Raw genomic sequence first — 15,930 nt, 5'->3', positions numbered from 1 at the left:
TACAAAGTATTAGGTTCATTTAAGTGAACATGAAAAGTTTCAAGTAGCCTATTTTTATTTTATTTTTTAATTTCTTTATGGGTAAAGACTGCTGTAAGTAAAAACAACTGACCGTACAAATTTTTTAGAGTGTGCACTATAAACCTACTATGCATTACCAATATCAACTGCAAAAATGATGTGTATTACAACCTGCAAAACTACTATGCATGCAACTACTAAAAACTGCTTATATTAACTTTCTATAGTAAAATAATAGACAGAAATTTGCACACACCCAGGCACAAGTATTGACTGAAACATTTATTGCAGAAAATGGTGTTATTCGGGATTAAGGCATACGTCTTTCCTCATTTTCTCCAGAATTTCTCACCCTGTTGTAGTAACACTGCAGTGACAGCACAGTGTTCAGCACTGACCTTGTTCAAACAAGCAGACCAAAACACAAGGTATCGTGTTTGTAGGGAATAATGAAAGAAAACTATTCCTGTTAGTTCACAGGTTTCACTAAACCCTAAATGGCATCTATTAATTCCTCAACCAAATATCATTATGGATTTTACTATTTCCTTTGAACGTTGTATGCTTAATCCATATCCTTATCTCCGTCACAGTTTTAGCCTCTTGGGTATTTGATTGGCTTATGAAGTCATAAGAATAAACAGCATTATCATCACAGAAACTTTAAAGCCTCCTAAAGTTTCATTAAGTGGTTGGACATCTCAGTCAGGTTATGAAGGTGATGTGAAAGGTGAAGAGCATGTATATGGTACAACTAGTGACTTATCAGGGCTGATGCAAATTAGAGTCTGGCCAAGAATTGCTATACATTTCAAATTTGGAAGTATCTAAATTCATTTTAGTACACTAGTACACACAAATACCCATGCAAAAATTTTCTGGGAAGCAAGCTGGAAAATAAATAGAAGGAACAAATACTCAGAATGGAATGCTTCAAACTTTCGTGAACAGAATTTATAAATAAAAAAATAAACTCGTTAATGTACAAATTAAATAGTATGGTCATATTAAAAAGAACTAAAAACATATTTCATACTTAATACTTACACAAATGTAACAAAAACTTAATGCAAAAGACATGACGTGGTTAAGCAACTGTAGTCTGGTCATATCCAAAATATTACCCTACTGCATGCATGTATAACAAGAATAGTAAATGTCAAATGCATGGAGTGTCACTAAGCCACAGTAATATTCTTCAGTCTAAATATAATATAAATGTGTGTTGGTAAGCTGCACTCATTTAAAATTAGCATAGTCTGAGTAGATGTCAACAAAATCTTGCACAACTCTGTAGCAGAAGTCATATTGTTCCTGAAAAGACAAATGGAAATACATTATATCATAATTCACTCAGTCAAAAGCCAAAACATGTACTCTATTATTTTATTATTATTACTATTTTTCATATTGTTACATAACAGTGAATCCATCAGATCTATGTGAATTATGCACAGTGTTTTGCATTCTTACCACAGTTTGGACCATATGTGGTCTCCGAGTGCGTAAACTCTTCACTGTCTGGAATAAGTCCAGTAACCCCTCGGCTTTGACCCGCTCTAAGATGTTGCTTAGGGCAATGAAGGTTCCGGTCCGACCAGCACCAGCACTGATGTCACACACACACACACAAAAATACAAAACATACTTTTATGATAGGTTTTAAAGAGTTTCTACAAAAAATTGCTGTTGAACAATTTGAAAAAAAATTATATTTAACAATATGATGTGTGTGTGTGTGTGTAAGTGAACGAGTGATTGAGAGTGTATGTGCACCTGCAATGCACCACTATAGGGTTGTTTCCAGATTGCTGCTGTTGTTTCTGCACTGCAGCAATAATATCAATCATTCCCTTTCCGTCTGATGGGATTCCAATCTCTGGCCAACCATGGAAGTGGAACTGTCTGACTAGACGGGTCTGCTTTTCCTGCAAACAGCTCAATTTAGCCTCAATTTGTGTAAAATAAAGGAAGCTCCTAAGTGAAGCGTGTGTTGAAGCATAAAAGGGTCAAATTCACTGCACATTTAACTCACTGATGCATATGACAGCAGCATGTCTCTAATGCTGAAAGTCTCACAGAGTGTGTCTCTCTTCAGCTCCAGTACATAATCTCCAAATGAAACGCTGCCCTCTGCTGGCCAGTAACGCACGCACTTCTCCTGGAGTGGGAGTTGTCCGACATGACATGGAATTGTGGAAGAGTAACTGGACATTTCTTTATGTTGATTAATATTAGTGCTGTCATCAAAAATAAATTTTGTTTTTACATAATATATGTGTGTATACTTTGTTTATTATGTACATATAAATACAAACACATGCATGTACTCTATATATATAAGAAAAATATGTTATGTCTATATATTAATTATATTTATATAGAATATAAATGTATATACATGTAAGTATTTACTGTATGTGTGTATTTATATATACATAATACATAAACAGTGCACGTACATATATTATGTTAACAAAAACTTAGTTGGGATGCAATTAATCGCAATAAATCGTTTGACAGCACTAATTAATATATAAATAATAAAAAGATAAATATAAACCATTAAACTGTACCTGCTCTCTCTCTTTCAGCTCAGTCAGCATGACAATAGAGTGGCACTTCCACTCCCATACCATGCGCCAGAAGTCCTGCACAGTGTGAGCCAAAGGTGCCTGAGTAGCTATAAAATAATCCTTCTTCCTATAACCCTGCAAAGGTAAAGTCATGAGTACATTTCCCAATGCTCTGTTTGTTTATATATATATATATATATATATATATATATATATATATATATATATATATATATTGTACAAATGCTTTTATCCTAAGCCCTTATTTATGTCAAGTGGCATGTGGTCTTATAGTGATAATGATAATAATATAATATGTAAACATAGCCAATAGTTGTTTTATTGTATAATGTATAAATGTATTATTATTATAGTCAATATTTTAACTTTTTATGAAACATATACTTACATCTATGAAAGATGCATTGATGTAGTCTGTGAATTCTAGCCCTCTTTTCATAGATAATATTACCCTGTTGAAGTCATCTAGTAATAAGACAGGATATTGATTACAAAAAGAAAGAAAGAAAGAAAAAGCACTGAAATGTTCTGAATCTGTATCTATAAATATATATCCCTCTTCTCACATGGGATGATCTGCAGTACTCTGTTCTTTCTCATGTTGGCGGGAAGATTTCCGGTTCTCATGTTCTCCTTCATTATTCGGACATTAGTCAATTTCTTAGGAGATTCCAAACAAAACAATGTGTTAAAAATAACTTTTTATTTTTGTCATTTTATGTTTATAGTAAATCAAGAGATGATTCCATACTCTTGCTTAGCAAATCCTTGTAATGTGTGTAATGTGGTTCTTACTCTGAATTCTTCCTCCAGACCCACTCGGTCCATCTGTGTGTGTGTGTTGTGGAGTTTGTGGAGGTGGCCTTCCAAAGAAGCAATGTCTAACTCTGTGTCACCATACAGGTAATGCTCTAAAAGTGCCTGGTAAATGAATGAATACTGCATCTGTGGGCGAGAGAGAAGAAATCAGTGGCCAGTCTTTGCTGAAATGAGTCAAATACAGAAGAAGGACTGCACAAAGTCCTTTACGTCTGTTTGAATGAGCTGACAGCGCTGCTTTCTTATCCTGGACACAAAGCCAAACACGTCCACCCTTGCTTCAGCATGCATCATATCCATCATCGCGTCAATCACAATGAACGTCCCAGTCCTGCCAACCCCAGCACTACACAGAAAGATAATGAGTCGTGAGATGTGAAGTAGGGCATGAAATGAGGGATAATGAGATAACGTAGTAAAAACTGCTGGGTTTTCATTTTACTATTTGAAAATCAAATTACTATTTTGGGCTAGATAATTATCTCAGTCCACCTGAACATGGGATCAATTTGATATTAACATTCACAATGCTGTGAATGTTGCAGGTTTTTACCATACAGCATACCAGGAAAAGTTGAGGTTGGCCATTTCACTGCAATAAGCGACTATTCACACTTTAACAAGTGGGAAAGTCTGTGGTTCTGGCTGAGGTGGTAACAATCCCACATGAGGGGGGTGTTTAACAGCTGAGTCTCAAGACATCTGCGTTGGTGGTTGTTTCTGCATACTTTGCATTTCAGACTGTTTGTTGTGGTTGAAATGTTCATGATTTCAAATGTTTCGCCCAATAAAATAGCGCATAACTCATTAACATGCACAAGTGCATCCCTATAGATCTAATAGTCTGTTGTATGTTGCACATTTCTATTATATACTCTACACACAAAACATGTTTTTGCTCTGAAACAAGTGAAATGCAGGCAGTGGAATGGGGAAAACAAAAGATCTCAAGACACCTTTTTTATTTACATTTAAAACTGTCATTTACATTTAGACATTTAGCAGATGTTTTTATCCAAAGCGACTTAAAAACGAGGATGATGGAAGCAATCGAAATCAACAAAAGAGCAATGATACACAAGTGCTATAAGTGCTTGATGGAAGAGATGTATTTTTATTTTTCGATTCTTGAAGATGTCTAATGACTCCGATTAAGTCATGTGCGGGATATTGCAAAAGACAAAAATAATTAAACTCGTCCTTCTAATGTATTTACAGTATATAGAAAAACAATGGAAAAGTAGCACTGTGGAATGGAAATACGCATTCTCTGTGAATGACCCCTTAGTTTGTAGGTGAATATATTTTAAGAATAGCCTGCAGTCTTACCTACAGTGCACTATAATTGGTCCAGCATGGGCAGGGTTGACAGTCTTGACTTTCTTGAGGAACTTAAGCATTCCAATAGGGGAAAGGGGTACACCAAAATCAGGCCAGTTGGTGAAATGCAGCTGAGTGACCAACCTTGGAGGTCTGCAGCCATCAGCAGCATGCTGCAAAATCACACCAGCTTGCATAAGTCAAAAAACATATATATTTAAATTGTATTAGCAAATACTGCCTGGCTGATTACACAAGGGTGTTAAAATGACATTAAATTACTAAGTAACTAAATTACAGGAATAGTTGTACTGGTATGTCAGTATGTTATGCAGAACCTTTGATTACTGATGATGTAATGTTTCTAAGGGAAATGACCACTCACATGCTGCAAACAGAACTTCCTTATTGTGTAGTCCACCAGCACTGTGACATCTTCCATTGCCACCCTCACACAGCCATAGATCCAGCAGCCCTGCTCAGGCCAGTACTGATAGCACTTTTCCTACATTTCACACACAGACATCACACATATTTAACCAAATACTTGATTACTGCAATTTATTAGTAGTGTTTTGAAAAAAAATGTATATTGTCCCCTTTTTTTATAACTTTCTCTATTTAGATGTTAAACGTCTGTAAGACGTCTTTTCTTACCTCTTTTCTCTCTCTTGTGTTGGTCAACATGACTATAGTAGCAGATTTCTGCTCCCAAACCATCCTCCAGAAATCTCCCACTGTCTCTGGTTTTGGGCCTGAAAATAAGACAAACATCTTGGAAATCTAAACATAGATGAATGAAAGGTCACTTGAGGTGAACATGTTTGCTTTTGATAGATTCAATTACCTTCTTAATGTTTATTACAAATGGGAAGAGGGAAAATATTTGTGCATACCTTGAGCTGCAATAAATTTGTTTTTTTCTCTGTAGCCCTATGGGAAAAATCAATGAATCAATCCTGAGATTCAGCAAAGTACATTCATGTGCAATGTCAAGATACAAGGCTTTACAGGCATTATACAATGTGTTATTTATGAAGTATTAAAGTCTTATAAGAATATACATACTGTATAAGATCACAGGAATTAAAGGGATAGTTCACCCAAAAATGTTGTCACCCTCATGTCATTCCAAACCATGACCTTCGCTCATCCTCAGAACACAAATTAAGATATTTTTGAGGAAATCCGAGAGCTTTCTGACCTTGCAATGTAACTACCAAGTTCAAGGCTCAGGAAGGTAGCAAGGACATCATTAAAATATTCCATGTGACATCAGTGGTTCAACCGTAATTTTATGAAGCTACGAGAATATTTTTGTGTACAAAGAAAACAAAAATTGAAAGAATAGTCACATATGTCCTTACTACGTTTCTGGGCCTTGAATGTGGCATTTGCATTGCTGTCTATGCAGAGTCAGAAAGCTCTCAGATTTCATCAAAAATATCTTCATTTGTGTTCTGAAGATGAATGAAGGTCTTACAGTTTTGGAAAGACATGAGATTGAGTAATTAATGCCAGAATTTCCATTTTTGTATGAACTTCTATCACTTTAATTCCTACTTCTTTTTTTCTTTTTCAAAAGCATGGAGAAAGTACTCACGTCTATATAAGAGGCATTTATGTAATCGGAGCCCATATATCCATCTATGTGTGAAAGCAGCACTCTTGAGTGGTCATCTGAGAATGAAATGATGTGTTTTATTAAACTCTAGGGACCAACTTCCTCCTTTCAAAGTCCAACAATAACGATTACAAAATTATACTAAACCTAAATGACACAAAACAAGCTCTTCCACAGTGTTTGGAAAGTTTGCAAGTGTGTGGAACACTTACAGGGCAGAATATTGGGATATCTGTTCTTTTCTCTGTTCTCATCCCTGCTCGCCGCTTCAAAGGTACCACAGCCAAAACCGCAAGGCAAAGACTTTAAAATAGAAGCAGCAGAAGAAAGAAACATTATGTGAGTATAAGAAAACAAAATGGAGTTAGTGTGCATGCAGAGAATGATAAAGTTTGTGTGTGTCTAAGCTCTTACATTAAATTCCTCTCTGAACAGTTTGCCATCATCTGCCATGCGTAGGCGAAACTCTTCCTCCAAGGAGTCCAGAGGGATGGGGAAATAACGCTTTGATGGAGAGGGTGATCTGGGGAGGAGCACCAACGTTTGTTCTGACAGAGAGAGAAGAAAAACATACAGACTGAAAGAGAGTCATTCTTCTCCAGTTACTGTTTTATGTCTCTCAAGCAGATTCCAAGTTCTAAAAGATTTGTTCTGAAAATGTAGGCTTGGTACAAATAGACAAAATGGCAGCAAAAAATTTGACAAATAAAAACGTACCTTGATCTTCCAAAAAGCCATTTGGCAACTTTTTGTCAACCGAGACGACAAGATCCTTCCTTTGCTCTCTAAACCTAAAGAGATTTTGAAGTAAGACATTTACAGAGAGATAGAACAAAACAAAAAGTTTAAAAATGACAAAAGTTCTCAATACTGTACACACCAAAATCTAAAGTTCTTTCTCATGGGAGATTGTTTAGTTATTCCTCAGAGCAGCTGAGAGAAAATGACTCACTGACCCACAAACACAACTGCTTTCACATTTGTGACCCTGGACCCCAAAACAGTCTTAAGTCGCCGGGGTATATTTTAAGCAATAGCCAAAAATAGATCAAAATTATAAATTTTTCTTTTATGTAAAAAATTATTTGGATATTAAGTAAAGATCATGTTCCATGAAGATATTTAGAAAATTTCCTACCGTAAAAATATCAAAACCTAATTTTTGATTAGTAATATGCATTGCTAAGAACTTAATTTGGACAACTTTAAAAGTGATTTTCTCAATATTTTGATATATATATATATTTCTATATAATCAGTTTGAAACTAAGGTAATTTGCACTTCACTTACAACTACAGAAGAACACTAGAGGGGAACGAGTGTTAGTTCTACAGGTAGGAACAGTGAGGGGTGACACTTTTTGTAGGTACTACAAACAACATGTCGAGGAGCCCTAGAGAAAGTGAATCTATTAAAGGTATAATTATCATTGAAACTGCTGAGTTAATGTTATGATAATAATGGAACCTTTTGATAAAGAAATTTCTGGCCTGGACAAATTTGCAATTTTCATGTAGCGAGAATAGGAAGTTCAATCCCTATCAATAGATATTTGTACAGGCCTAGTGGGCCTAAGAGGTTTAATAAAGGAATGGAATCACAGCACTTGGCAACACTGTAGGCCAGACCTATAAAACATAGAGCTGAGTACAGTGGGGGTCAAAAGAAGGGCTGTTCTCTCATATATATATAATTGTATCTCTGCATATAATGTATAATGTGTTATTTAGGATAGAACGTTTTTGGGGTATGTGTGTTATCTTACCTCAGAATGTAGGCGATGAGAAGAAGAAAGATGACAAGCAGGAGAGAGGTGACGAGGCCTGAGGCTAAGACATGTGAGCCTTGAGGCGCTGGAGACTCTGAACAAAGAGAAAGATAATGGAAGTGAGAAGTAAGATTCTCAACAGGCTTTTCAGCAGGCCCAGATGGAATATGCAGGCTTTATTCAAGAATGAAAATGCATGGAATTCTGAACGTAAACCTGATAAAACTGGATATAACTTTAGTCAATTTGGCAGATGAAAGCATTTTCATATTTTAAAATGTGAAACGTTCCAATTCCAGACATTCCAATTCTATGGAAATTAAAGTTCTGGGTACAGATTGCGTGTCGACATGTTTCTGAATAATTTTAAGTTAAAAACATGATATACCTGTTGTCAGGTTTCCATGAGAGGAACTGTTTGAAATGAGAGCTGCTGAAACTAGAAACAGGACCATCATGGCTGCACATAAGAAGAAAAAACAACAAACAACTATTTGAGTGTCCTGGAAAAAGAGTATATAACTGACAACTAACTTTATTTGAAAATCAGCATTTTCCATCTTCTCACGTCTTTCACCACTATCGATATTACCTCTGCATGTAAACAATGCATGTGTGTGATGCTGCTGATGTAGAACACGCAGGCGCTGTGCCTTGTTTACGTGCAGAGAAATGCACTCTCCATAATGGTGCCCTAGGGTGACCTGAAGGAGAAGTATGGTTGAATTAAGTTATTTTTATTTTCTTTGTGCACAAAAAGTATCACATTGACTGGTTTACCAAAGTCCTTGCTAACGTTTCTGTGTCTGGGAACGTTTTAATTACATTGTTGTCAATGCAGGGTCAGAAGGCTCTCGGATTTCATCAAAAGTACAGAAGAAGAACGAAGGTTTGGAAGGACATCAGGGTGAGTAAATAAAGACAGAATTTCCACTTTTGGGTGAACTATAGTTTTAAGAATTTATAATGCAGTACTATTCCGAACAAATGACTTTTTCTGACAAAATTCTGCAAATGTGCAAAGGCTTCACAAGACATTCAATTAACCTATATTAAATCCATCAATCTTTTTCTCATGCCATTCAGTAAGAATCTTCCCTCTACATGATCAAATCTAAAATTAATTTCAATTAATGGTCCAGAAAGTTGTGGCCTCTGGAGATGCGGTACCATCTACCGCACACAACCAGCAGCAACTGAGAGAAGTAGGACAAGACATTCTACTCCAGATATCATTGCACTTTTATATCTAAAAAGGGATTATGTGTAAATTCAGAATTAATTTGTGTTCATCTTCAGTTCTCTCTTCACAGCAGTTCAGTCAGTGTACTGTTTGAGTAAATGAATTACTCCGGGATATTGGTTTGTTTTAACTCAGAGGAAGTGTCAGCCACATTAAAAAAAGTTAACAGCTTAAGTCATTTGTGGATTAATGCTTATTGGAGACATGAACCGTTTCAAACGATTCAGTTCGATTTGGTGAACTGGTTCAAGAAGATCCGGTTACATTGAGTGATTTGTTCGCGAACCGAATATCACTAAACTGCAGTGTTTTGAACACGCTCACAACAGACACGGAAGAGAAGACAATGCTGAATTAAGTCGTAGTTTTTTTTTTTTTTTTTTGCTATTTTTGGACCAAAATGTATTTTCGATGCTTCAACAAATTCCCTCTGATGTCACATGGACTACTTTGATGAAGTTTTTCTTACCTTTCTGGACATGGACAGTATACCATACACACAGTTTCAATGGAGGAACTAAGAGCTCTCTGACTAAATCTAAAATATCTTAAACTGTGTTCCGAAGATAAATGGAGGTCTTACGGGTTTGGAACAACATGAGGGTGAGTTATCAATGACATAATTTAGATTTTTGGGTGAACTAACCCTTTAAATGAATAATTGAAATATTCAATTAGAAATTAATGTGGTTTGGTTTATAAGTGAGTGGTAATAAGACAACTGCATATATACTGTAGATGTCCAGCAAATCACCCAACATAGAAAACCTGTCACATAGCCGATATGTGATTGATCCCCTGTAACTTTTTCAATACCACCGAAGAGAGATTTCATATATTAATCCTTTCTAAACTGAAATAGAAAATCTACCTCCCACTAAACATTTATGAACTCTGTCTATAGAGATTAGAAAAGAAAACATGAAGGATTAATGCAGCCTTACACACAAGCATACTCACAAATTTGAAATATGTCTCACTTCGAGGCAACTTCTCAGTCCATAGCTTTCAAGAGAGGAGACATTAATTATTATGATACTTTTCCAGAAGGTCTCCAGGAGTCATGATATCTGTGAAGGCACTTCTGTCCTTCAATAAAATATGAGAGCAGGTTTTTTCATTGTCCTCTTGGAGTGGGCTATCCTTAGAAAGCCACTGCCTGCAAAGAACAAGGAATAAGGATACATTAGAAGAGAGAATTGTCTTCTTTTTTAAAAACCTCATAAAATGTGTAGGACAGGCAGTGGCAGAGGGGGTTGTGGAAAGAGAGAGAATCAAAAAGATCCATTTTAAATCTCTCCTTTAGAACTGGGCCAGTTGATTTGTCACCCAGAAATCAGTTTGAGAAGATCTACTCCTGTTGGAAAACTGTCAATCTGAAGTAGAGCATGCATAGCTAAACTTATCTACAGAATACACCTTTTAATGTAGACTATTATAGTCTGAAATACCTATACTGATTTTAACCAGTGATGCTGTAATTAAGCGTTGACTCTACAGCAGCAAATAATAAGCATTTCATATCATACCACAGTAAACTAATATATATTTAATTATTTTGTATTTATAAATGTATTTTTTTTCACACTTGTTCAATTATTTATAATTTTTTGATAAATCTGAAAATAAGAAATAAAGCATTTTAAAAGAATGCAAAAGCGCAAAAGCTCTGATCATTATGGGCGAGGAGGAAAAGCATCCCACCCATACCAATTTTAGTAACAACCCTGGTCATAATATACTGTGTAAAACTGGGTTAGTCACTTTTGGTCATCTCAGGGCCCTGACCGGATCACATGAATGCAAATAAAATCAAGAACATTGTCAATCAAAACCAAGTGACAGTTACTCAGGCTCTAACAGCAACATCATTTTTACATGTACCATTATTGTGAATAATGACATTGTCTAGCCATATGCGTATACATTAAATTAAGGTTAATTTAGTATATCTGGTTACTGTCCACTTTACTATTAATTCGACTTTAACTCATTTCTGGATGGACATACATTTTCATTTAGCTAAACAGAATATGTGCATATCATGAAATCCTTATTTGAGATATACAACCATTCTTTATTTTTTTCATGATCTTCCTATGAGCTGACTGTGGATTGCACTGCTCAGTCAACACAGACTGGCCATCTGGAAGTTGTTTCTAATGTATGAGTCAATGGACTTCATGACGAATTCTCATGAAAAAAATCATGCAAACAACACCAAATGAAACACTCCCCCGAAAGAAGAAACAACATACTGACACACTACAAGGAACAAGCAGCATCTCAAGCAGTAAAACCTGATCTGACTGTCAATACATGCTGTGACCTTGAGAAATGCATGTTGCTGCGCTCTGCAGATCTTTCATATGGGAATTGAATGCATATTGTTGGTGCTTAATGGTTTGCATAAAGAACAATGGGAGAAGAGAGCACCACTGATGAATTAAGACAGGAGGAAGTGCCTGTAACATTTATATAATCCAGCCACTACTTTTCTTTGTTAGTATTATGTATATATTTTACATAAATCTCAGACACGCATTTTCCCACTCATTTGCAGAGGGAAACAAAACACACTTTTCTGTCTCTAAGAGATGCAGTCTCTAAGAGGGCCTTTGAGTACAAAACAGGAAGAGATTTTAGCTTTCAAATCCAATAGACTTCCTCTGTTAATCGAGGGGCTTTAGATCTATAGCCAGGATGTTGCCTCCCTTTTACTGATTGTTGCTTATAGTCCATTAAGACTTTTTGCTTTTCAAGACAATCCAAAATAACATCCTACTCGAATAGTGTTAGAATTTTCAAAAACTACAGCCAGAACCTCTCAGTGTTTAATTTTTGTGTCACCAGCACATTCAAAACACATTCTGGACATCAAAGTGTTGGTTTTCATTCATGACATCAATTAATAAATTCTCTGAGCAAAAATGATTGCAGTGTAAACATTAACATGGGTCCAAGTAACCATGTAGTCTCTTCAAACACAGGAAACAGATTGGATGGAGGTGTTAGCTGCGCATGGAGAGATGCTGAACAGCACACAGAAGGCTGACTCTGCACTATAACTGACCTCTATGCAAGAACGGGACTACCAGCGTTTATTTTCAAGATGCATGTAATGCAGAACAAATGCAAATGCTGATGCATCGTAAAAAGCCTCTTCCATGAGAGCTTCTACTTCTGTTAATTTCTTATGTGCATATACTCTATAAATTATCTATCTAAAATTCACTTAACCTTCACAAATGTGGTTTACCACATCAGTAATGGATAACTCCTAAAAACGATATAGACCGAAAATCCATAATCTTGGCTGAATCTCTAGAAGCAAAATGATTTGTAACAACTTCACATTACTCACATGCAATCGAATGTCCTATAATAAGATAAAATCGATAAGAGACCTGAAACATAATCAGTTTAGTGGAAAAGGTCGGAGGCATTTGGTTCTTGTGAAATATCTGCTTACCTGAGTTTATTATGGAACGAGAACAATCATTTAAATCTGCCATTTCATTTATACTGACCTCTTGGCCTTGTCAGCTACGAGGGTCTTAAAACCAGAGAGTTTACCAACATCTTAAGTTTTCAGATTAGAGTGCTGTGCACAAGTAATTCTGAAATTAATCTCCATTTAAGCGCATGTCGCTTTAATCCTGCTGGCTGTGCTCTCTCTCTCTCTACCAGAAACAAGGTCATATCAGACCAATATTATACATATTGCATAAACTTCAGAAGAATGCATCTATGAGTTATGCTCATACTATTAAAATCCATTTTCCTAAATCCATTTTTTTATTATTCATCGCAATAACAGGATTCAAATACACAGTGTGCTTTCTATGGAATGTTTTTGAGACTTTAAACAGCTTTGCTTTAATCTCTGAGAGATAAAAAGGCTAAAAGCTGGAAAATATTCAAATGTAAGAGAAGGGATGGAAAGATTTATGACTTAAGATGTTTGCAAAAATGGTTATCAATGAATAATCTGGATTTTGGGAAACTATTACTCTAGTGGATGTGTGGTTTAATATAGCCTGTAGATCACAGTCATTCCCAGCTGAAAATGGATTGCAGGTCTATTTTGATAGGGTCTTGAGTGCAAAAGGAATGTGGTATGTTGTTTAAATCGACAATTCTGTTACAGCTATTGCAGTTTTTTTTAAACGCTGAGAAAAAAATATATATAAAAAAAGTTTTATTTGTTTTTGTTGAGTTTGTGATGTTTGTAGTAGTGTTAATACATTTTAATATTTGATTATGAAGGTATTTTGTTTGCTTCAGTATGTGTAGTGCAGTGGGTCACCACATGATAATAGAAAATCTGGGTTCTGGAGTAAAAGTACAGTTTAAAAGACAAAGAGTACATTATAAAAAGTCTAGTTGTATATTATTTCTACTTGACCTTAGACTTAATAATTCTTTTTAATGAAGGATCTTAATGGAATCTGGCTGATTCTGGAATATTAAATAATATTTTGAATTTAATACAATCTGTTCATTTATAAGTTTTCACATCTAAACATCTTTTACAATGGCTCTAACGTATTTGTGGCAAGAATGGAGATGAGTATACAAATGGCATCACTCTCTGCTTCACCCTCAGGGCAAAATCTATCGGCCTCTTTTTCCAAACATCACATCCACACAAACAGACTCATGAGAATTGCCTTATGCAACTGTTTATGTTCCATAAAGGAATAACTCAAGTGACGAAAAGGTCAGTCAACTCTTTTAATCTATATGTCATTAATGTAAATACAGGATGTTGATCCAATAATGCAATAACACTATGCTTCCTCCCTGTTTGACCATTAAACGTGCAGGAACATAAAATAATTAAAATAAAACATAGAATTAGGATTCTGACAATTTCCTGCATAATAGAACTCCTATGTTTTATGTTGTTCTTCGAAATATTGTTTTTATTTTTGTCAGTTTATAATATGAAAATAACATGTAATGATGTTGCCATATTACTTTCAGATCAATGTGGTAGTACATGTTTTATTGCATATATTATTAACGTGGCCCGAGAATTTTTAGAAACCTACTTTCATCATTTTAATTCAATTCTTTACGCATCCCCTAGTATAGGCTACAGAAACGATTTAAGGGTTAATATATATGTGTAAGAGCTACAACATTTTTTGAGCATCTTAGGCGTGTGCAACATTTTGGGGCAACATAGGTGCGGTACAAGACAGCTGAAAAATACTGCACGCAAAATGCTGTCTAGACAGGCAGCTCAATAGGTTTTGAAACGCAACCCACTGACTCGTGTTCCTTATAAACAAATCTTACGATTACTACCTACAGTAAACGCATGTACTGTAGAGTAAACACAAAGACATAAAACGTAAACAGGTTAACGAAATTTCGTGTTTACGTAAATTTAAGTAAACGACGAAATGTGCGATGCTGAGAGAATGAATTATTTCGAACTCATTATCACGAACGTTACTGAAACCGTCGTAAAACATCCTTATACTGAAGAAAAACAATGCTAATGATAAATGAACTCTATTTTGCAAAGTAATAATTGCAGTATTACCAGTGTGATGTCCAGGTTCATGTAAAGTGTCGGTAAAATCCAGTGCTCAGTGCTGAGTGTTGTTTAGGATGCTGTGCAGATAGTGTCTGTGATGATCCCTCCTCACTAGTCTACGAGCGCCGGTGCCTGCCGTGAGATGATGATGATGCGCCCTCCGTGCGTCACGCTCCTTTATGGTGGAAACATTTTCCCCAGTCGGTCATCACATCTATATGTCCTCTGGATATGGGACATTGCAAATTAATGTTATTATTTTAGATGCTGGCCGAACAGCGAAAATATGGGGAGTTAAAAAAAAAATTATTGGGGGAAAAAGACATGAATACATTTTAGATAAAAATAATAATTATATATTATATATATTATAATTATTATTTTTATCTAAAATGTATTCATGTCTTTTCCCCTCAATAATGTGACATACAAGTATGGTGATACATACTCAGAATTCATGCTCTGCATTTAACCCATCCAAAGTTCACACACACAAACACACACACACACACACACACGCGCGCGCGCGTTTTATTTATGCTGCAGCAGTTGGGGGTTTAGTGCTTTGCTCAAGGGCACCTCAGTCATGGTATTGGCATCCCAAGACTCAAACCCACAACCTTAGGGTTAGGAGTCAAATTCTCTAACCATTAGGCCCCGACTGTTGTCCATAGCGGACACCAGTGCTAGGCCAGCAATCTCTGACTGTTTAACCAATCCAGATCTCAGCCAACTATTTTCTTTTTCTGGCTGACCATATTCAACTAAGCCAAACAGAAGCCTTTTTGTATTTTCTTTTGATTGGCCAGACCCCAGAGATCTACTTAATGCTTATTGCTGCTTGACACAAGTCTGTGAGGAAGAAAAAAATAAAGCCAGAGTTGTTTAATGTAAGCCATATTTGGCCCAGACTCAATTGCTATCTGTGAAGGACTGAGGAATAGATGAAATTGTTAAATAGATTTGATTGTGACTACATGGCATTA

The 15,930-nt window shown here is 35.8% G+C and overlaps 1 protein-coding gene and 1 long non-coding RNA gene across 4 annotated transcripts; one reads left to right on the top strand and one right to left on the bottom strand.

The window, feature by feature from the left end:
- Positions 1–288: 288 nt before the first annotated feature.
- ptpreb (protein tyrosine phosphatase receptor type Eb) lies at positions 289–15,072 on the bottom strand. Of its 3 annotated transcripts, none has more exons than XM_059520491.1 (21): positions 14,951–15,072; positions 10,354–10,552; positions 8,539–8,610; positions 8,148–8,244; positions 7,099–7,172; positions 6,796–6,929; positions 6,594–6,684; positions 6,361–6,437; positions 5,654–5,690; positions 5,415–5,512; positions 5,143–5,262; positions 4,767–4,930; positions 3,648–3,783; positions 3,414–3,563; positions 3,185–3,278; positions 3,007–3,083; positions 2,598–2,732; positions 2,057–2,182; positions 1,798–1,949; positions 1,495–1,630; positions 289–1,335 (listed from the first exon to the last, which is right to left on the bottom strand). In XM_059520491.1, the coding sequence occupies exons 3-21, from the start codon at positions 8,606–8,608 to the stop codon at positions 1,261–1,263; spliced, it is 2,043 nt and encodes a 680-aa protein (XP_059376474.1). In that variant the 5' UTR covers positions 8,609–8,610; positions 10,354–10,552; positions 14,951–15,072; the 3' UTR covers positions 289–1,260. The 3 variants fall into 3 exon arrangements, with proteins under 3 accessions (XP_059376474.1, XP_059376475.1, XP_059376476.1); XM_059520492.1 differs by having other exon boundaries at positions 10,374–10,552; XM_059520493.1 differs by lacking the exons at positions 10,354–10,552; positions 14,951–15,072 and adding an exon at positions 8,743–8,850.
- LOC132112820 (uncharacterized) lies at positions 2,009–3,654 on the top strand. Its single transcript, XR_009425048.1, has 3 exons — positions 2,009–2,224; positions 2,616–2,740; positions 3,522–3,654. It is a non-coding gene; the product is annotated as an uncharacterized LOC132112820 (long non-coding RNA).
- Positions 15,073–15,930: the final 858 nt, after the last annotated feature.

Source organism: Carassius carassius, chromosome 32, assembly GCF_963082965.1.
Source record: "Carassius carassius chromosome 32, fCarCar2.1, whole genome shotgun sequence".
NCBI lineage: Eukaryota > Metazoa > Chordata > Actinopteri > Cypriniformes > Cyprinidae > Carassius > Carassius carassius.
The sequence above is the reverse complement of the archived record's forward strand: the minus strand, read 5'-3'. Positions and strand labels throughout refer to the sequence as shown.

Bases quoted from the DNA above. Each gene is read 5' to 3' on its own strand.
- ptpreb (XM_059520491.1), bottom strand. From the start codon at position 8,608: ATGATGGTCCTGTTTCTAGTTTCAGCAGCTCTCATTTCAAACAGTTCC. The intron at 4,931-5,142 runs GTGAGTGGTCAT...GTGATTTTGCAG, and splicing joins GGAAGTTCTGTTTGCAGCAT to CATGCTGCTGATGGCTGCAG. The intron at 3,564-3,647 runs GTAAAGGACTTT...TCTCGCCCACAG, and splicing joins GTCAGCTCATTCAAACAGAC to ATGCAGTATTCATTCATTTA.